General features: G+C 34.7%; 1 protein-coding gene across 1 annotated transcript; it reads left to right on the forward strand.

Moving 5' to 3' along the window:
* The first annotated feature begins 19224 nt into the window (after nt 1-19224).
* On the forward strand, nt 19225-21411 carry LOC116202744 (WAT1-related protein At5g07050-like). The gene is made up of 7 exons (XM_031534351.1): nt 19225-19540; nt 19639-19701; nt 19797-19913; nt 20002-20248; nt 20379-20537; nt 20653-20804; nt 20931-21411. The coding sequence occupies exons 1-7, from the start codon at nt 19338-19340 to the stop codon at nt 21121-21123; spliced, it is 1134 nt and encodes a 377-aa protein (XP_031390211.1). The 5' UTR covers nt 19225-19337; the 3' UTR covers nt 21124-21411.
* The last annotated feature ends 2440 nt before the right edge of the window (nt 21412-23851 follow it).

Consider the following 23851-nt stretch of genomic DNA (forward strand, 5'->3'; position numbering starts at 1 on the left):
CTTGCAGGCATCCGTAGCCAAAGTCACTCGTGGACACAACCCAACACCTAAGAAGATTGTGGACTTTTCTCACCAACAAGAGGTAAACTCTCTCAATTATGAATTTCCTCCATTTATAAAACTCAAACCCGATATCTTACTTAAGAGAAAACGACACCAAACCACTTGAGTCATCCTATATTGGTGAGGTTGTCCTGTCTTAATCTTTCTTGCAGAACTAGGAACAGATGATCCATTTTACTTGGTGTTTCGTGATGCCAACAGCTATATATGTGGGTAGCCGCCCTCCCCTTGATGGCCTTCTTATTACGTCACAGTGCTAATTAAAGGTGCTCATATATAGTGCGTTTATTAGGATTCATTCTTCACATCGAGATTGACAAGAAACGTGCGATGAGAATCTATATTGTTGAAAGTTTATTTTCTTAGAATATATACTTTTTTTCCGGTTACAAGAGAAGTTCATGAGCTTAGTATAATAAAATAGAAATCCTAAATATCTAATAAATGGGCACGAGTAGCCCCACTTGATTATCGAACTTGGAACCTATTGGAATATATATATATATATATATATATATATACACTTGGTATGTATACTTCACCATTCTAAGATTTTAAAAATAAGCATATAAAATATATGCAAACATCCTAAATGCAATTCTATATCTTTACTTTATTATGTAATTTAGATTGTGATATTTGGGTCTTTGTTGTTTCTCTCTTATATGTGAAAAGAAACTCAAATTCTAGCATTTTGCCTAGAAAATGATTTAACAATAGAGCATCATCACTAAGATAGGCCAATGAAGATAATTAACGTGTGTTCTATGTGATGATAGTAAGATCACTTAATCATGAATGCCAAGAAGAAGAAGGAAAAAAAAATTCCTTTACTCGTCATAATGGCACAATATATATGTGTAATGCTATGTCGTTGTTCCATACATATATTTGATATCGGCCTTCATAAGGAGCATGTGTAATGCTATGTCGTTGTTCCATACATATATTTGATATCGGCCTTCATAAGGAGTATGTGTAATGCTATGTCGTTGTTCAATCATACTCATCATATGCTGGCTGAAACACTTCATAAAGAGTATGATGGATTTTTATTTTCGGAGCCTTTTATCTCTTCTCTGTACTTACCGATAGACTTTTTAATGAGAATTCATATGAATTATCAAAATAAAAATTCCAGCTTGGGGAAAATGATGCAGCTAATTCAGTGGCAGCCATGGTTATAATAATTTTATTAATGAGAAATTTATATAGGATACAAATACAATCACTATCTTAATTGAACTAAACATTAAAAATATATACAGGATAGATTTAGGAGCAACGGTGGGTTCGTTCCAGATGGAAATGATTCTTAATGGCTCGTTTAGATTGAGTGATTCAAAGGGATAGCGTTATTCCTCTAAATCCTTCAAAGCAGGTTCCAAACTGTTATATTTGACCTTAAAAAAAATCATTTATGAAAACAAAGATCTAGTGCAGTAACACCATCATCGAATGAGACTAAGAGGTCTTAAGATTTAATTCTTACCACAACTTAATTTTGTGTCTTTTTATTTTTTTTTCTCTTTTATATATCTCATTCTAGTCTCAATGAGCCTTTCTATAACAGAAACGAAATAAATAAATAAATAAATATATATATATATATTTAAGGGTTAGAAAGTTCACCCCTTCAACTGAGGGATTTGGATAGGAATAATGTTGTTCTTCCCCGGATTCCTCTACCTTTATTTTTCTTGAAATAACCTAATACAAACACAGTCCTTAGAGGGCCTATTGGTAGAATCAAATTGAAAGGAAAAACATCAAAAAAACAAATTTTTTTCCACAACAATTGTGTTTTTCACCAAAAAACAATTGGGTATAGTTCATGATGTTTTGTATTTATACATGTGTTGATAAATGGTTGCCATGCATTGCAGTGAGTTATCCACTTAAATTAAAATATAACTTTAGTAGATACATATGTAGTTGCGCACTATAAATTTTCATCTCTTTCTCGGATCACACATGATTCTCATGTTTGTCCCTATTACTGGTTCATTCTTGAAAATCAAGCTCAGTAATATCACTTTCTACGTGAATTACATTTAAAAATTAATCATTTTGTGGATAACTTGATGGAATAATCATATCTTATCATATTGCTTATCATACATGCTCATTTATTTCTTATCATGAATTAATTGCCAGTTACTTTCACCCTTCTGATCGGGCTGTTCTCAACCTCTGAGGAAGAGGTTGCCACCCGGTGAGGTCCCCTCCTCTTTTGAGGTCACCGAGTGGCCCAGAGGTCATCAGCAGCCATGTTGGGAGTTGATGACCGCCAATGAGGCCTCCACCGCCCTCTCCTCTTTTTCCCTTCCCATTCCAAATCTCTTATTCTTTATATACTTAAATTTTAATTCTTTTCTCTTTTTAGTTTTCAAAAATTAAAGTAATTTTTGAAAATGTATTTGGACGACAAAGCAATTTTTGGACGGAGAAATTGTTGGTAAGACTGAAGTGAACAAATAGTGTAATTTTAAGGATAAGGTTGAATGGTAAAATAGATTTAGGAAGATAAAGTAAAAGTAAGAAAGGGTTGAGTACTAAATATGATTTCTTTACCATATACTTTTTTTGGTGTGCATCACCTAGTATTTAGAATTTCAATGGACTTTGACTAATTTCGATTCGAGTTGAATCAAGTCACTAATGAGTAAATTTCTCATACTCATAGATTCTTTTTATTTAAAAGACTCGAATCAAGACTTTCATTGCTTATGTTTTTTATATACTTTTTCTATAACTACATCGATTTATTGGAGGAATATATATAGACTTTTGAAGATTTTGATGTTCTTTCAACTTTTATGAGCAGAATTTATAATTCTTAATTCTATGAAAATGTATAGTTATGATGAGGCCAACAAATATATATATATATATATATATATATATTGATTATAAGAGAGATTTATAGCCCTAGCAAAATGAAATAAAAAGTGAAATGAAGGACACGAAAAAATGCACTAATGTGAATTGTTCATACAACCTCATTTTCTTTCGGTTATAATGGAGGCTCACGGTCCTAATATAATGAAATATAAATCCCAATAACTAATAAATGGATACAGGTAGTCCCGCCAAGTATCGAATTTGGAACTTCGTGGTTACCGTGAAGGCGTGCGTCACTGCTCTATAACCTCTTTTTATATATAAAACCTCTTGATTCTTAAATGAAGGTATGTGCAACTGCACCACACTCCTTGGTAAAAATATTTTCGGTTACAAGGAAGGCCCATTGGTTTAGTACATTGAAATAGAAATCATAAATATCTAATAAAGGAATATGGATAGTCCTGCTAGATATTGAACATGGAATCTCTTGGTCACCGGGTGAAAGATGCGTTACTGCGCTATACCCTCCCGTGTATTTATCTAACCAAAAGGAAGAACCAAACTGTTTTGGTCTATAAAGGAAAACAATGATTTGCCTTATCAATGACCTCCATTAAATTAATTTAGTAAACAAGAGGAAAAGGAAGATACTCAGATCGACTGTGTCCGTTCTGTCCTCAACCTTCGGAAGTAAATTCCAGTATTATTGGTATATTTCGATTATGCAAAGGTATAAATTGACATTGTAAGGGCGTTTGCTTTTACTGAAAAAAGAAAATTATTTCACTTGACTAGAAACATATTTGGCAAATGCTTTGATGTTTAACTATATATAAATATTTCACAAAAAAAAAAATCCTTGGATTATATTGGTCGGGCTTGATCAGAATAGTTGACATTCACCTTTCGTCAGTCCTTACGCTATTATAATTAATGAGATGGGATAAATCTGCATGTTTAGATCTCAAGAACCATTTAATACATTCACAAATGCATCCAACTTTCACACAGGTGCCCTTTTAGTTATTCCGAGATTGTAGTGATCTTCACGGCTTTATGTATCGCTTGTGGTCAAAAGGATCTAATAGATGGGCATTCAATCATGTACTTCTCAATCCGAAAGGTCATCGACATTGCAGCTTCCCTTGTCGGATGTATGTCCTGACTAGAGTACTCTCTCAATCGTGCTCTCGTCTTTTGGATGAAAACGGCATATAGCTTGCTTTAAAGGCCAAAAGAGGTTGCATTGCGAGCTAGTTTAATTTATCTTGTGCATGGCCAGTTCTATGATTGGCCTGGTACTACACAAAAAGATAACTAAAAAATAAAATAAAAGCAAAATTGAAAACGATTGTAAAGCATCTCCATTGATACTATTCGAATAATTGAGCAAAAAGATTCATATACCATAACAGTCGGGGAGGACCTGAATCTTTGACCGGGAGAGAGGGAGATGAGCTTTTTGTATGATAATATATATACATCAAAGTGGATTGGTCTAGGCAGTTCGAATTCGAAGCATGTTCTTAAGTAAAGTTTTGAATTTGAATTTTGTGAATAAAAAAAATTCGCAATTGAATTCTTAATTTACTTCTTAATGAGCTTACGGGACTCAAAATTGAATTAGTTAGAATCTATTGGATTTTTGGATAATTGATGCAAACAAATATCTATATATATATATATATATATAAATCCAAATTTGTGTGTATATATATATATATATAGTTCAATTATACAGCCCCTCCTTTATACCTTTATCTAAAAATGGGGCATTGATAAAGTTTCTGAAAATAACAATTTCCAATCGAAGAGGACCCTTTATGACGGTCCATTTCCTATTTTGAATTATATAAGGGCATTCTCATCCGTGGTGGGATATTCAAAAGAAGATATCAAAAGGCTTGGAAACTTTATTTCAAAAGAGTTGCTTATGAAGACAGTCTTTATGTTCGTGAAAAATCAATTTCATAAAGGAACGAAATGATATAAAAGAAAAGAAGATGGACAAAAGAACGGTCACGTGTCTTCGCTTCTTGCTTTTCTGCTTATTTATTCCATGATAATATTATTGTCAAGTATGAATGGGTCACGAAAGATGAGGAATGATCGAGAGAGATGACCCTAACGCACGGGAGCTTATTATCTGTACAGATCCATCTGAAGTGCACGAATGCATGGGGTGGCCCTTGCTTCAATGGATTCTTTTTTATTCATGCTTTTATGAATAGAGGTGATTATATGGGGCTTTTTTTCAGTAAATCTATACTATAAATATATTATATTATATGCTGTATATATTATATATGCTGTATCTATGTATTGCATGTTGAACAGATGAATGGACCGAGCGGGAGTTGGCTGGGACAGTCGCATCCCGTAAAAACTTGCTATTTGGAGGAAATTTATATCACTGTCTTGAACAAATAACCTTTCGCTACACCAATTTGAAAGAATTAATTCCTATTTGCCAGCCGTTGATCTAATTTCTGGGTTCATACATCATATTTGATGTCCGAAAAAGTAAATATGTATTGTATTGAATTTATAGATCTCCTTTATAAACCAAAAATTTTAAAAAAATTATGTACATGTATATGTAGTGGGGGGGCCAAGATCGTAGCTCGAATTCAACACGTATCTTATAAGGAAAAATGATAAAATGTTAATAAGAATAATAACGGAAGGGAAAAGAGAAGGGTGGAAAAAACAACAATTCATGAAATCGACTGGTTACGGTTTCTTTTTCGAAGATACGTAGCTATATATGGTAATGCTTAGAATAACTACATCATCCCACCTTTATCTTTGGTAATTTTTTATTTACTTTTTTTTTCGATTACAAGGAAAACTCATGAACCTAATACAATGAAATAAAAATATTAATAACTAATAAAGAAACTTAAGTAGTCCTATCAGAAGTATTAAACCTAAAATGTATTGGTTATTAGGCGAAAGTATGTGTCATTACGCTACACTTTTTTTTTATAGTCGTTTATTTCCTTACCCTATCATTTTTAGGCACATCTGCATTTCTTATAACTAAAAAGAAAAAAAAAGAAAAAAAAAGAGAGAAAAACAAGAGTATCGATTTAGTGCCATTGTCTAGTTTATAGCTTTAGCTTCGATGAGGACCATATGGCAAACGTTATCACTCTAAAATTCTTGTTAAATATCCACTAAAGTTGGATGAATCACGCTCGAGATGAATGATGCGCAAAGACACGAAAAGAAGACGAATTTGCACCACACACATGAAGACTTTTAATTAATTCGATCGGGAGTCAGCAAATTGATATGGATCTTAGATGCAATCGATATGTTTTTCTTTGTTTTTCAGAGAAGATGCAAGAAAAAAAAATGATTTTCTTATTCGGGTTTTGTTCAAATGTATGTTGAACATATATGTTATTTCCAACATTATTTTTTATTTTTGGCAAAGAAAGTTTTTTTTTAAAAAAATTTTCCTGGTGGAGGTTATCTCTTTTCGGTGGATTAGTTGAGTTTTTCTTTTTTAGCTAAGCATGTAGCAGAAACCTTAGGTTATTTCCCCTAATCTCTTCTTCTCATTCCACAGTATGAAAATGCTTAGTAAGTCCAATGAGAAAAAGAATGGGTTGCAAAGCTTAGGTCGAAATTAGATCTATCTTTCAATTTAATGTTAATTTAATGTTGTTTATATAATTTCGTGAAGTTTCGTCCTTCTGTTTTTGTAGTTAAAATACAACATGAGATCCATTTGCTCTTGACTAGAGTCAAACTAATGCCCGTACAAGAAGCAGTCTCAACCAATAATTGCAACCTAAAGATACCAAGTGGCTTCACTGAGAAAAAGAAATTGTAAGTGTGCCCCTAAGAAAATAATTCTGCTCAGTTCACTCCTAATTAAATTATAAAACTTTAGTTCCACGTCCCTATAAGAACATTCTTTTTTCATTAATTGTTTTTAGTTCTGAATTGTTTCCTTTTGACAACAGAAGGTTGAATAGTATGCTAACGTCCAAATGGGATGATCATATCTAATAAATTAAGAACTGCCGTAATCTCACTGGATAAGAAAGAATAGTTCCATACAAATTTTTGTGTGCTAATTAGCTAATTCTACCATTTTAAAATAGCTGTGGGATCGATCCGGAATTTTTTGTACTTGTAGCAATTCCAATGTTGGATTAATTTCTTATATTTTCTTAAACATTTCTTGTTTCAATTAGATGTACTCATCATTTTAAGTAATCTAATATATTTATATTATTAGATAAATATGCGTTTTGTCAATTCCAATGCTGGAGGGAAAATGGAGGGGCTGGATTATGCAATGTCTCTCTACAACTCGAATAGCCGTCCTGGTGAATAGTTCCCCGACAGGACGAGTTCTCTCCTCAAAAGGGGTCTCCGTCGAGGTGACCCACGGACACCATTTTTATTCAATTTAGCGGTTGAAGGTTTTTTTTTTTTTCCAAATGATGAGAAACGATGAGATTTTGGGTCTGATCAAAGGAATTTCCTTATCAAGATCGAATTTAATTATTTCTCTCCTTCAATTTGCTAATGGCACTCTCATTTTCTGCCCAAATGATCTTTGTGTTCTACAAAACATGAAAAGAATCTTGAGGTGCTTCCAACTTCTTTCTGGGCTGAAAGTGAATTTCTTTAAAAGATCCCTAGTGGGTATCGGGGTAAGCCAAGGTCAGGTTATCTCCTTCTCTAATAATCTGAAGTGCAGACTTAGGCATCTTCCCTTTACTTACCTTGGTCTGCCCATTGGCTCTCCTATAAATAAACTCTCCATGTGGAAGCCTGTTTTAGACAAAGTGAAATCTAGGCTAATTAATTCAGATCAGTTGAGCTGTATTTTCTATAGACACGATCTTGAGTCGGGATCTCATTTTTTTTTTTTTTTTGCATTGCTCACTGTCTTGGAATATTTGGAGCTTTTTTCTATTTTGATGGGGCTGCTCATGGGCTATTGCAGATGATCTTCCCTCCCACTTTCTCCGGCGGTTGCAATACGTCGTCGGCGAATTTTAGAGAAAAGTGTGGACCGTGGTCCATGTGTCTTGCAAGAAATGAGGCTGTTTTCAATTCTAAGGAAGCCACACTCGCGATCTGATCCATATGATTTTTTTAATCGACTATGTATGTGGGTAAAAGCCATTGAGGATGATTTTCCTTATTCTGCTGCTGATCTTTATCGCTTTTCAGAGGGTATTCATAACTGGCCTAATATGAAGAAGAGTCATACTCAAATCTCCTAGTTAGCCCTGCCTGCTGGTTGGTTCAAGTGGAACACCGACGGATCTTCTCTTGGCAAACTTGGTTCCATGGGGTATCGAATGTGTTCTTAGAGATTCAAAAGGTCTTATTATCTGTTTATTCTCTTCTTCTTTTGGCATTATAGATTCAAATCTTGCTAAGTTGCTTGCAATTAGATGTGCCCTACTAATATTCGCTTCGAACTTCATTTTCCTGAGTTCCTTTTTCATCATCAAGTCGGATTCCAAGATTGCTTTATCCTAGATTATTAAAGCTATCAGCTCACCATGGAAATATCGGAATATACTCTTGTACATTCAGTTGTCTGCTATACACTTCACTTTAGTTCGGTACCAACACTCTCCTGGAGAATCCAATGGTTTTGCAGACTGTTTAGCCAAATCGGGTGTTGATAGGCCTTCGAATTTTATTGCTTTTTCATCATCGAGTCGGATTCCAAGATTGTTTTATCCTAGATTATTAAAGCTATCGGCTCACCATGGAAACATCGGAACATACTCTTGGACATTCAATTGTCTGCTATACACTTCACTTTAGTTCGGTACCAACACTCTCCTAGAGAATCCAATGGTTTTGCAGACTGTTTAGCCAAATCGGGTGTTAATAGGCCTTCGAATTTTATTGCCTATTTGTAGGGGTTGTCTTATATCTCTTTTGTAAATGTCTCATTGTGCTTCCCCTTGTTTGTGGTTGTAGAAGTTGTTTCTGATCCTTTTGTAAACCTCTTGTGATCTTCGCCTTGTAAGATCACCTCTATTAATAAAATATGAATGAATTATCAAAAAAACAAAGGATATATTTCTGCATTTAAGATAACGAATTCGGTCATTATGGTCATACTCAATTTATACAAAACTTTTGGTATTTGATAGTATGGAACTTGAAAGTGTGTGTAATAGAAAACTTGAATTAAGGTATTAACAAGCTTCACTCTTTCATCTCAATATAACATTTTTAACAAATAAAAACTTTTGGGCCTTCATCCTCGAGAAATATCACCATGCTTACACTTTACATATTTTATAGTTTTTTCGATTATAAAGGAGGCTTCGGAATCTAATATAAAGAAATAGTACTCACATACTATATAATTATAATTTTTAGAACTTTATATATGTCGTTGAGGTCCATTAATGGAATACTGATGGATCCTCCCTCGACAAACCTGGTCTTCTTGGCATTAGGGGATTTCTTCGGGATTCAAAGGGTTGTATCAAATCTATTTTCTCCTCTCCTTCTAGTTTTTTTTAAACTCAAATTCCGTGGAAGTTTAGTCAATACTGGAAGCTCAAAAATCTGCTTAAAATCCTGCAATCTTTGGTTCTCCTATTGTCATTGAGTCCGACTATGTTAATGTCATCTCTTGGATCAACAATTCAGTTGGTTTTCCTCGGAGATATTGAAACTTATCGCCAATATTCATCTTTAATCTCTCCATTTTGCTCAGGTTCGGTACCAACATGTTTGTAGAGAATCAAATGATTTCGCTGACTATTTAGCCAAATCGGGAATAGATAGTTTACTGAATTTTACTGATTGGATGTAATGCTTGCCAATACACACTTGGCGAGCTATTTCTCTTTTATTCTTGACTTTTAGATTTTTCTTTTTCTTTTTCCTGCTGCCCTTTAACTCATCTCTGTTTTTCTCGAGACCTTTTGATTTCTCGTCTGTAATTCGTAAGGCAATTTTTTGCAATGACAATCTACATTATTAGCTATTAAAAAATTATGTCTTTAGGATATCGGAAAAATTGCGCCTTTTATTCGGATTTCATCAATTAGATATTTTATTCCCTCCACAGTTCCCTCGCTTCTCACTTGTGAGGAGAAATAAAAAAGTTAATAATAATAATAATAATAATAATGTCATAAATGATCCCAACTCCACCTGAGAAACCGACAAATCTACGAAAATAGTATGCATGTCCCTAGCTAAACAGTCCCCACGCCCACAACTGTTGTCCGACCCACCTTACGTTTATTTAGTGGAATCTCACGATCTTTGAATCCAAACAATATCATTGCGTAAATCCAAAATTCGAAATCATTAGCCATTCATACCTCTTGGAACTGCCCCCAAATTTCCCAACCCTTCCCAATGCACACCTTGAGGACAATGGGACCCATCAATTTCTCGCCCTCATCCATATGACTGGACGTCATGCGTCTCTTAATCCCCGAAATATATATAGTTATGATAAGTCATCTGCCAAACTTTCTCTGGTCATTGTGATATAATTTCGATGAATTCAGATTCACTATCAATTCATAACATATTACCGATCGATATTTATTACAGTCATCTTCAGACACGTACGCTCCCGATTAACTCTCCATGTATACCTTTTGATGGAGGAAAATGGCCATTTCCATTTGGAGGTGTGTCCAACCCACAATGTCCCCCACTTATGCAACTCTGGTTTGATTAAATTCCCATTATTGCGCAAGGATCAATAGCTATTTCCTCGGGGAATTAATTAAAGAAGAAATGACCCTCAATCATTTGGCTAAGACAGGGCGGCAGAGTATGGTATGACCACATCTTTTCATATCTCCATGGTCAAGGAAAAACAATTTTTCATGGCCATGTCAGGCCGACATGGAGTGATATGACCCTAAATATATACATACATACATATGATGGAGAGATGATGCATGATGTATGTTATTGAGGATGATTAGGAGCCCATTTGCCGTGGTTGGGTGCTCCACATTTGAGTACATATGCATATATGGAGTCAACTGTTATAGGACTGTGTTCTCCCTTTTCGTGACGTACTGATGGGTAATTATAAGGCATCTATGCAGGTTGCATCTCTTTGTCGATCAAGTAGCTGCTCAATCCCATGCGCAGACAAGTTGATATCGCGCGCACTGATGATTGTGACTTCACTTGGTACCGGTCCTTATATATTGGAATCAAGATTCGATATCCTATAGATACAAGCTAATATCCCCGGTAAGCGCTCTGATTATAAATGTGATCCGGACATGACGGACTGGTTTACTCGACAAAATGAGAACTGAATCAAGAATATGTGATCCAGATTTGTGGTAAGTGTCATTGTCCTATATTCGCTTTCTCTAGATATAATTGTCACAATTGTTTTTCCCGATTACAGGAGAGATTCATGAGCTTATTACAAGAAAATGAAAAGTTAAATAGAGAGCCACAAATAATTCACCAAAAGAAATAATGGGGCAGAAATAGTTCTATTGACGAGAATCAAATCTGAAATCTCTTGGTTTATAGATAAGGGCATATATCACGGAATCTTAATTAACCCTTTTTTCTGTAATAGCTATATTATTTTTTTTTGACAATTATAGAGGAGGTTTATAGCCTTGTACAAGAGGGAATAGCTAAAACTAAATAAAGGGGCAAAAAATCTTGATTAGCTATTACGATTTTTATTTCATTGTACTAGATTCATGGCGTCTTTTGTAACTAGAAAAATAATGAGGGACAGAAGTCTCACTGATGCAAATCGAACCCGAGACCTCATATTTTTTAATCGACAACTTGTGCTATTGCACCAATCCGCCTTTCCCTCTAACGGTTATAACTTTATTTTTTGGTTACAAAGGCCATAGATTTAGTATAATAAAATAAAAATCATAATCATAATCCAAAAAAATGAAAATCATAATAGCTAATAATGGTTCTAACGTTAAATTGGCAAGCTAGAGAATAAAAATATACCAAAATATTTCACCCAAAAAAATATTCCAAATATCATAAGATAACAAGACATGTATGGACAAGACTCATGAAACCCCTTATAATATATATATTATGTCATGGAAATTCCTTCAGAACTCCGAGGGCTTAAAGGTAAGGGCCGATCGCCCATCGCATGGTCCCTACGTTACTCATAAGTCGAATTTTGATGATTTTGTGTCTACCCAAGGATCAATTATATTATGTTAATAACCCTAAGAATTAGTAATGGGTGGATGTATTATACAAATTATTAACCCAATGGATCTTTGATTTAATTTGTACAGTAGATAATGGTTATCCTTCTTTCCCTTCGTGGTATCGGAGGATGAAACGTTGCTATAATTCAGAAAAGACCCCATTCAAAAGCAACAAATTGAAGCCGAGCCTCATAAAATAATTATAGATTCAAATAAAACGAACATTCAATGACCGACGTGCGCGGGACAATGATGGACCAATCACAAAGCGACCCATAATTTCAAGTTTTAAAAAATTAGCTAGAAAAGATTGATTAAAGACGATGACAATTTTTTTAAAATAAAATCTTCCCTACTTATACTATTGAGTCACGTACAATTAAACAACGTCATATTCAATTAGGTTAATCTTATAAATTGGAGAACTATAATAATTTCAAAATCTCATATAGTATATATATATATATATATATATATATATCAGAACGCAGGTCCAATGCATCTCGCATGCATTTGCCATTATTTAATTAATTCTATGCAAAAAGTCTTAAAAACTAATTCAGTCCATGTGTATGAGAGAATATTGAGTAATAAATATTTAAGTTACATTGTAGGTAATATAATTAATCCTTTAAATTGGACGATTTTTTTTTAAAGTAAATTGGACGGTTGTAACGATATGAAAATCTCACATATACATTGTCCGAATGCTCTCGCATCTAGTACAGTGTGGTTACGTTGTTTAAATTTGGAAAAGAAAGCTTTTTCTTTATTCTGCTTGGTTCTTCTCATGTATATATCCTTACGAGAAAAAAATTGTGCCAAAAGTTAGACGTTTCACGATAAATTATAAGAACATCACAAGTTCTAATATTCTTATGATTATTTACCCAAAAAAAGATTCTCATAATTAGTCCAGGAGCACTTTTAAATGCAATTAATCTACAATCTATGATTAGTATAAAAATACGAAACTTAATTAATTGTCTCTCAACTTTTCATAATTTAACTTTTACCATTTTCATAATTATTAATAAATTTAAATTGATACTAAAGGTCTGTCTCGAACAAAACGTCATCATCAATTGAAGCTGTCTCTAATCACAACACCGAAACTTGATCCAATAATAATTCTCAATAAATAACAGGTGCTAATGGTTGGTCTTGAACCACTATCATTTCCCCGGAGTTATCCCAAAGCAAAATAACGCAGCTTGCTACAGTAATTATTCTTGATAAGTTAGTCTATATTTAACCCAGCAAAAAAAAGTTAGTCTATATTCATATAGTGTATAAGGACTATTAAATAAGAAATTACAAGTATTTATATATATTACACAAAATAAAAACATTTTTACAATGTATCCCTCAGTTTTCTTTTCACTCTTTTTCTTTCCATTTCTTATTAAACATCGCAATTTTGATTATAAATAGAAAAAAATGTCTCACATACTTTTAATAGATGAGTTTCCAATGGTTATACAAAATCCTTCATTACTACCTATAAAAGGTCTACTTTTAAGAATATTTTGCATCATTTTATATTTATTTTTGCATATTAATGTTTTGATTTATATTTCATTATTAATCGTAATTTTAAATTGAATATTAAATTAATGCATACGATAACTTGAAATTTAAAAAAAATCAAAAAGTGTTATAAATTTATCATCAATTGCAAAAAAATAAATGTTTTATATTTATATAATAACTAATATTTATTTGCAAATTTATACAAAATAATGTATCAGATTACTCTATTTATACATGCAACACACGTGATTATTTTACCGGTTAATTTATTATAGTGTAGGTGAAACTCGATTCAATCCGTAGCCAATCATATTTGGAGACGCATTGGGCCAACACCTCTCGAAATTGAGCAATTTCCCTGTTATTGATAGCCAGCAGTTGTTATCCAAATTGAATCAGATGCGTCACCCTATTATTCCATAGAGTACTAAGTCTAGTTTAGGACACAAGAAAGGATATATAAAGGAAACGCAGGTAGGCAAAGAGCATTACATCCGATTCTCTATCTAAAATATGCAAAGGTAGTTAACAACTAAACATATATAATATATATAAATATTTGCAAAAAAGAAAGTGTATATATATGTATATATATGTGTGCATGAGATGCCCATACTAAAAATATTGCATGTGAAGGTGATACTTATTGATAACTTATTAAAAAAAGTTGACTAACACTTTGGTCCTCCAATATTTCAATTGCTAGCACTTAGTTACATGAATTTTCAAAATCGAGAATGTGATTCCTGAATTTTTAAAAATCATAACAAAAACATCCTTTTAGCCATTTTCCCCACCAGTTTGGTCCCTGAAAGGACACTTTTATTATGATTTTTGAAAATTCATGGATCGAATTCTCCATTTTGAAAATTCATGTGATCAAGTGTTGGCAATTAAAAAATTGGAGGACCAAAGTGTTAGTGTACTCCTTATTAAAACATTGAAAATCAGAATTCAAAATTAGGAAGATGAACGAGATAAAGTGTCTTGCATATTATGAATTTACAAGTTTTAAATCTCAGAACGTGCAAAATCAGATTCTCCGATGACTCACTACTATAGGATTGTTGATTAAAAATGTCAAATCGAAATGCTTTCACATGATGTCGAAGCTGCACTCGAATCTGTACCAAATTGACGACCTGGAAAGCCAGGTGCAAAACATGATCGAAGATTCAAGTGCATAGGAGAACCCCGACAGCTTTTCTTTTAATTGTGCAACATCTGATATATATCTAGAAACTTAATGGCACTTACTAATCTATATTCGAGCCGAGTCATCCATCCAAAAAGTAAAACTCTCACAATCGTGAATTTTCTCCGTTCTCAAGAATAGAGAGCTTATTTTCGATCCGATTAAAATGTGTGTTGTATTATGCTTTCAGTTGTGTTTACAATAATAAGCACCATATATGGAATGTCATATATGGTTTGAACTTCTCTAGCTCCCAAATTGAACTCACTTTCCACTAGAACAAAAAAGGTAAAACAAGAAAACCGATAAAAGATGCGGACGTTTTATTTTTTATCTTAATTTTTTTTCCTCTAAAAGGTTATAGCTAGCGTGAAGATGAGGGCAACAACACGGTTTCGTCTTGTCACAAAATTGTGTGATTCCTCCACCATTTTGCTATTGCAATGTGATCCGTTGATACCGGGAATATATGAATGTATCAGAACTTATATATGTACGCATAGTGCAGCAATGTGGATAATATGCAAGTACACTAATGCGTCACCTAGAAAAGTTGGTGGTTTATTACTATTAGTATATATTCTTGTTCATAAATATATTCTTATTCATTGTCCATGTTTAATTTCCTTTTTTGGTTGGATAATCATTGTTATTATTAGATTCATTTACGTAGATTGATCAGATATGATTCCTATATAATTAATTAATGTAGATACGATGCTATAACCTTTATTAAGATATTAAATATATCTTAATGAATTAGCTAGACAAATTAATTATTTTGAGATGGATAAGTATGAATCAACTGGACATTTGTGCTATAATGAAGATGAGGACAACAAGATAAAGAGAGGCACGGGACATAAAGATCATCTTCCTCAGTAGAAGAAATAGAGGAATGATCAAAAAGCTTTTACTTTTCTTCTGTTTTTTTTTTCTATTTTGTGGAAATTAATGACAAAGGTGCAGCAATTTTTCAAATTGAAAACACTTTGATGAAATCTACTCAGACAACTTTTATTGCGCTTTGCGTGTAATTTGAGGTGCAAAATTCTTGTTTGGCAAGCAACTAAAATCATTTGGTAGCTCCGTGACCAGTTAGTGTGGGAGATGGAATGCATTTGCAGTTCCTCCAATCAGCTCTTAGTTCTCTTATTAATTTCTTCACCTTTTATAAACTGAACAAATTGTACGAACCCACCTCCCCGATTGTTTTTTCAAGGCAAATATAATATATATGTATGTATAAATATAGAGGGGCGGACAAGAGTTTGACTAGATGGCAAACTCCTTGAAGGGATGAATAAGATAATAAATTTTTAGAGAGCGAAAATAAGAAATTTCATCAAAATTAAATAATGATATGTAAATTTTCTTAAAGTGACAATTTTAAGCCGCAACTGCTTCAGTCCCTCGATCCATCCCTATATATATATATATATATATATTTCATTGTTCTTCTTGCGGCTGTGAGGGCATCTGAAGATCTCAAGGCTTCAACTTAAGACTAAGAGAGCACAAATCACTACTGGTATTGGACTGCTCTATTACATGTAGTTGAGTGGAGGTATACAAAAGAAGCACATGATTAATATAGTATTTTAATTTTCACTATCTTGCCAAATAGTTCCTAAGATTGTAAGGCCGTAATTTACAAATCTATTCTACCCAAAGAAAAAGAAGCCGAAAATGCGCATCGTCCATAAACCACGACATAAACATGTGACCTAATGCAAAATACTCTGCGAGATCGTAAACTTGTCATCCAAATGTATGCCTATGGCATGGGAAGCGCGTGGAAGTCAAGATAAAGTTCGCCGATGTAAATCCGCTCCTTTCTCAAGTGATTACTATTTAAACCTGTCAAGAATTTTTTATTTGCCACATGATGAAGGATACAAACTCTAAGATGCATATTAAAGAGGGTGTAGCACAATATCTCACGTTTTTGTCTAGTAAGCAAGAGCTTTCAGATTCGATATTTGTTATACCAGTGCCATTTATTAATTATTAGAACTTCTATTTGATTGTATTGGTAAAGGCCTATAATGCAATCAATTGCACCATGCAATTAAAATAACTTACTACAATTCCTAGTAAATTACTTGAATTTTTTATAAATTACTAATAGAGAAAGTAAATTCCATCCAAAAACGAAAAAGAGAAAGTAAGTTGCTTTCAAAGCAAATCACATGCATTTCGAAGTAAACTGTCCAAATTTTAAAATAGATTTTGAATAACTTCAGTTTTTACTTACAATTTTAGTAATTTATTTGATGGTACAGTGCAATTGAATTCATTGATTGCGTCATGAAATTTTTTTCATTATATTAGATCCATTGATCTCCCTTATAACTGAAAAAAAAAATTAAGATTGCATGTATACGTATCCGGAGATGTATGCATAGGGCAAATTTTGGTGTTATATAATTAAGAATACTTATGAATGAATCTGAAGTGGACTCAACTATTGTGATTGGCTTCTCTCCGAACCCTTCTTATGGATGAGATTGATTCATCGGAGTGCCGCGTCGTGGAAGAAAGAGGAAGATGACGACTTGAAGACGGTGGGCCGCCACCACCTTTACCCACCACCACCACCACCACCTTTCACTTAACAACATCAGCAAGCACCTGCGGGTCGCTCAATTTCTTAGCCACATTATATATAATCCATATAACCCATTTGCTGCCACGTGGATCCAAAATCACCCGCTGGATGAAAGTTTACAAATACACAAAAATAATATATATAGACACACTGAAGTGAGAGGCATCCTCGTCACATTTTTATAATTTAAAAGACTATAATCGATCAGTAGTTAAATAATAAGAGATGATTTTTAACGACTCGTGGACGAATTAATTTCATATGTTACTATGTACATCACCTCCAACTCCAATGGTGGTAACTTAGGACAGATGCGCACCTTATTCCTCGATTATCGCTCATCAAAGGGCATGTGACATTTTTTTTTTCCTTAAGCATCGAAGGGTTACCGCAAGTGGTGTAAATCACGATCACCCTTGGTACAGAGAGATTGCAGGTACGACTCACACTAAATACAAAAATTTTGGAGGCTGACTCTCGCGTGCACAATAGTGCATGAATACACCTGATTTTATTGACCGTGGAGCGGTGGTGGATCCAGGACCCCGGGTGCAGACTATAACTGCACTATGTGTGGAATTACATAATCTTTTATTATACATTTTAGGACATTAATGTAATACATAATCTGTAATTGTACTGTTATATTCTGCGAGAGAATTTCTTTTATGGTTTTTGAAATATGTGTATGAAAATGAAAATAATGATGATTACACAATGAGGGAAGTGTAGTTGTAATGATATTTTTTGAAACGATTACAAAATGGATTTGTATATATAATACAGAATTGTATTTAAACTGGTTAATTAAGAAGAAACTTATGAAATATAAAAAGATTGGAAATCGTTAATCGCATATTTGTTTCAAATAGATTAAGCAATACTCATATTGTTATAGTTGGCACTATAAAAAGAAAATACATTACAAATTAAAGAGCAAGAAGCAAGATTTTTAATTAATATTGGAACAAATTATAAAGGAGAAATCATACTCATGCATGATCGAAGAGTGCAAGAGGTGGAGAGATGAAAAGGGGGACCGGGAGAAATCGCTTTCTCCATTGATCCGTCCCTGCCGTGGAGTATTAATGAGGCAACGGAATGAACCTTTGTCATGAGAAAACTTTCTTTTTCCCCTCCTTTTTTTTCTTGTGAAACTACCTTCATATTCTCTGGTAACATGTATATAAAATACAATCATGTCACGTAACCTTACAGAATTTGAAAATTCTATGCTACAATCATTATATGGTAAATCACATTTTAGATCGTCATATGACTATTTAATTAGTTATTCATATATTCATCAATAATTGCACCATAAAGTATCCCTGAAGAATCCAGCCGATCTCCTCATTGCTCTGTGTTGAACAGTTCCGTGCGAATTCTAACAATTTTTAGAGTACCAGCTACTACATAACTTGTACATGGGGAGTTACAAATAGATCAATTTTATAGAGGGAAAACCAAACATTCAATCGATCTATCTATGTCTTTGATCTCTTGATCATGAGAAACGTAGTTTATGGTTTAAGATCATCCAAAAATTATTGTCAAGGAATATTCACATAGATGCAAGAATCAGTTCTCTAGCTAAGGATCACTAGCTGGAAAAAGATTCCCCCACGTACAGAAACTCACAAAAGAAATAAAATAAATTAAAATAGAGAAATAAATAAAATAGAGAAACGGATTTTTTTTAAAAGGATATATTGCGGATAAATTCGAGGTCCAAGAAGGCCTATAAATAGGAGACATTGAACAAAGTTTTACTTAGGAAACACATACAATCAAATTGGAGTGTTCTTCCTCGCTTCCCCTCTTCCATCTCTTTCCCTAAAGAGACTTCAACTAATTGTTCGAATCATCCTTTGGGCATTCGAATCGAAAAATGGCGCAAACAGGATGTTTGAGCAACTTCATGCACACGGCTAGGCCTTACATAGCCATGATCTGCCTCCAGTTCGGCTATGCCGGCATGAACATCATCACCAAGGTCTCCCTCAACCGCGGGATGAGCCATTACGTGCTGGTCGTCTATAGGCATGCATTCGCCACTGCTGTGATCGCCCCATTTGCTATTGTCCTCGAGAGGTAATTAAACAGACAGCGTTGGCAAAGGCCATGTTCCTATATGTTTAGTGGTCTGGTATATCGGGCTGAGCGTGTGGTTGACTCTTTCTCTGTTGTAGGAAGGTGAGGCCAAAGATGACATTCGCGGTGTTCATGCAAATATTCGTGCTGGGCCTTCTCGGGTGAGTGTCGATTCAGAATAATTCGAATAGTCATGAGTTGATCCTTGTAAAACTTTTTGGCTTATCTATCGAACTTCGTGGCGTGCTATCTTTAGGCCGGTGATCGATCAGAATCTATACTACGCGGGCCTAAAGTTCACATCGCCCACCTTCTCCTGTGCCATGAGCAACATGCTCCCGGCGATGACCTTCATCATGGCAGTACTCTGCAGGTACCAATATAACACTTCTCCACATTTCTTCGATTAATTGCGCATCGAATTGATAAGATTAACTAACGGTGTCGTCGGTGGTCATTAGGATGGAGAAGCTGGACATGAAGAGAGTGAGGTGCCAGGCGAAGGTATTGGGCACAATCGTGACGGTGGGAGGGGCGATGCTGATGACACTGTACAAGGGTCAGGTCGTGAACTTCCTATGGGCCGGTCCCGTTAATGCTGCCCACACTTCCGGGAATGCCTCGGAAGCTTCCGACAAGGACTGGGTCAAGGGCTCCATCCTCCTCATTATCGCCACCTTCGCTTGGGCTTCGTTCTTCATCCTTCAGGTATCAAGATATGTACAATTGATTAGTCCTAGCTCGATTGAAGTTTAACCCAAGCTCCTATACATAGCAACCAATACTTTATCTCGACTTAACCGATGAGATAATATGTACTGCAAATGCAACACTACAGGCAGTGGCACTGAAGAGGTACGCGGCCCACCTGTCCTTGACGGCTCTGGTGGTGTTCATGGGCACGTTGCAGTCAATTGCAGTCACATTCGTAATGGAGCACAAGGCATCTGTCTGGTCCATCGGCTGGGACATGAACCTGCTCGCTGCCGCCTATGCTGTAAGTTTCTGGAAAAACATGTTTATCTAATAGACAAAATGCACATTTTCCTTCTTTTCGCCTTACTATAATCATCGATTATGTTACACTAACTAGGATGAAAAACTCGGAACAGGGCATAGTATCATCGAGCATCGCGTACTATGTTCAGGGGCTGGTAATGAAGAAACGAGGCCCGGTCTTTGTGACAGCTTTCAGCCCGTTGATGATGATCATTGTAGCCATCATGGGATCCTTCATCCTCGCAGAGAAGATCTATCTCGGAGGGTAATTAATTCTCTCTTCCCCATTCCTCTTCAGAACATCTTGTTAGTTATCAGGCCAGTGACTGATGATACTGATATGTTCTTATTCGGTACTGATATGTTTTTATTCGGTACGATTAACGTGCAGAATTCTCGGCGCAATCTTAATAGTAGCAGGACTATACTCTGTTCTGTGGGGCAAGTACAAGGAGGGGCAAGAGAAGGAAGCAGAGGAGATCCCCGAGCCCGTGAAGTGCAATGGCGAGAACGGCCACGTCATACCGAACATTCAAGAGAACGACATCGAAATGCAGAAAGCCGAAGTCCTGAAACCGAACTAAACACCCTATAGTACATGGCCAAGACCCAGACACTACAGCGAGACCGACAATGACAGAGGAAGCAAGGCTGCCCATGGAAGATGTTTGGGAAATCAAGAGGGGCTTTTTTGTCAATGTATCCCACTCTTTTTTGTCAATATTTATGTAATTTTTTTCATCGTTTTCCTTTATTTTCCTTTTCTTTTACTGGCCATGCTCTCATCTAAAGCATGTGAGTCTATATTATAACACAACCTTCGTGTAATAGGATTGAGGAGAAATTAATGAAAGATCGAAAATTTTCTTTTCCGGGGCTTAAGATTTTTTTGTCTTCTAATTAAGACTAATTCTTGTTCGATTGTCCATAGACTTTGGCTACAAAATCTCCTGATAAATTTCAAATTGTGTCGCTGCAAGTAATATCTGTCTAGACTGAGTGCAGTTTAATAACTTCGTTATAACTCGAGCTCTACAATTTTATTTTATTTTATTATTTTAAATATTTTATTTGCATGGGGTGGAGTTGCTGACGTCCGATGCAGATCCCACTGAGTTAGTGACATGGCTTTAGATTCCATTATGCTAAGGCTTCTTGAATTTGGGACGCACCTTTTGATGGAAGAGTTTTCAGAGAAAATCATACATGCAAGGGATATATAACGTGGTAATATCATTAATTAATAAATACTCATCAATACCTATTAACTTTTAGAAATATTACGAAAAAAATATTGTTGATAAAAATAGAACTTTTATCACAAAAAGTATTTGATGAACAATTTTACGTGATATATTCATTAAGGACCTATGGTGTTGTTATCACTTGCCCGCACATATCTCACTTCATTTTGACATGTTTTGGTTTTCAACATGTAGCAATAAGGTTATTTCAAGACACCTGAGAAAGAAGATTTTTCTTTTGAAATTGATAATAATATATATATAGAAAAAAAAGTTCAAAAAAAGCTTACATTGCTAAGAATTTTCGTCAATTTTGAGAGGAAAAAAGAAAATTAAATAGTGCGCTAACAACATCTGACATAACATATATATATATATATATTTCAAAAAAATTATTGGGACAAATAAATTAAGGGAGATATAATGATAAACTCTGCAAAGGTATATCTCCAGCTTTTCAAGGGGGCCATCTCTCCAACTGGTCTTCATAATTAAAAGGGGTAAACAGAATAACTATAAGAATGCGATTTACAGTGAACTGAATTTATAGTGCCTTAACTTTACTTGCAATGTAAGAGTTTGAAATTCACTGTACACCTCGACTATGGCCAACGTTGGAATGGGAATTTATCTCTAATTAATAGACTTCATACACCCAATCTTATTAAAAAAATCAGAATTAAACGCTTGCTCTTTCTTTTTCATTTTTGTGGCAAATTGGGACAGATTATATCCAAAATCAGACAGTTTGTAGTGGAAGAAAATTTTAGTGGAAGAAATTGGAAATTCCAATTTGAACGAAAGAATAGGAAAAGCAATTCAGAAAAATAGAAGAAAATGGATTTGTGGTTGGAAAGATTCCCCGTAGTTCATATCCCAAAAGACGATTGATCTCAACCAATTGATAACGCCTATCAATATCATAAAGAGAGCTAAGATCCAAATATTAGCTACCGCAATTTTATACAAAAAAAAATACGCATTTGTTCTTCCTTAATTTTGTCCTCATTATGAACAAATATATATACGCATATATACACAACTATTTATGTATGACCCCGATCACTCCCAAACAAAATTAGAAAGTTTGCTTTTTGCGGAATTATACATAAAGAGGTATATACATATATATATAGCTTTTCTCCGGTTATAAAGCGTATAAAAAAAAAGGCATTTTGCGGCACATATATCTAATGAAAAAAGTATTTTTTATCTTATAAGTTTGGCGTTCCATCAATTTTGGTTATATAAAATTTAAAATTACCGAATCGATCATACACGTTTGCTCTGTAAGACGATTTTCGGTCCTATAAGTTTTGAAAAAGATATTTTTGATCCTACAAGTTTATCCTTCGATCAATTTTGATTCCCTAAGTTTTAAAAGTGTCGAATTAGACCTATACGTTGGCTTTGTGACGCAATTTTGGTCCATTTTGTGACTTATAAGACCTATACGAGTTAGCAGACCCGCCAAGGTTGCAAGAGTCACGAGCGAGTTGGCCCGGCGAACTTGCGGTGCTGGAAAGTAAACTCGCACGGGTTAGCAGACCCGCCAAGGTTGCAAGAGGCACGAGCGAGGTGGCTCGGCGAATTTGCGGTGCAGTAAAGTAAACTCGCACGGGTTAGCAGACCCGCCAAGGTTGCAAGAGGCACGAGCGAGGTGGCTCGGCGATCTTGCTGTGTAGTAAAGTAAACTCGCACGGTTTAGCAGACCCGACAAGGTTGCAAGACGCACGAGCGAGGTGGCTCGGCGAAGTTGCGGTACAGGAAAGTAATCTCCCACAGGTTAGCATATATTAGCTTGAGTCAGCAATCTTAAGTTTCCTATTTCAGATTATTACATTACTCTATTTTAGGAAAGTAATCTAGAGGATATCAGATATCAGTTTCCTATTTTATAGTCCAGGGGGGGTGTCTTCCCTCTATATAAATATGCATCTTATTGTAAGAGAGGAAGACAGACGAATTTGATGAATTTTTGATTGAAATTGCTTAGAGCGTTTCTTATCTTTTCTTATCTAAACAGGTTCATTGTTTAGTGGCGAAAACTCTGATTCTTATCATTCAT

The sequence above is a fragment of the Punica granatum genome, chromosome 4 (genome assembly GCF_007655135.1).
Source record: "Punica granatum isolate Tunisia-2019 chromosome 4, ASM765513v2, whole genome shotgun sequence".
NCBI classification, from domain to species: domain Eukaryota; kingdom Viridiplantae; phylum Streptophyta; class Magnoliopsida; order Myrtales; family Lythraceae; genus Punica; species Punica granatum.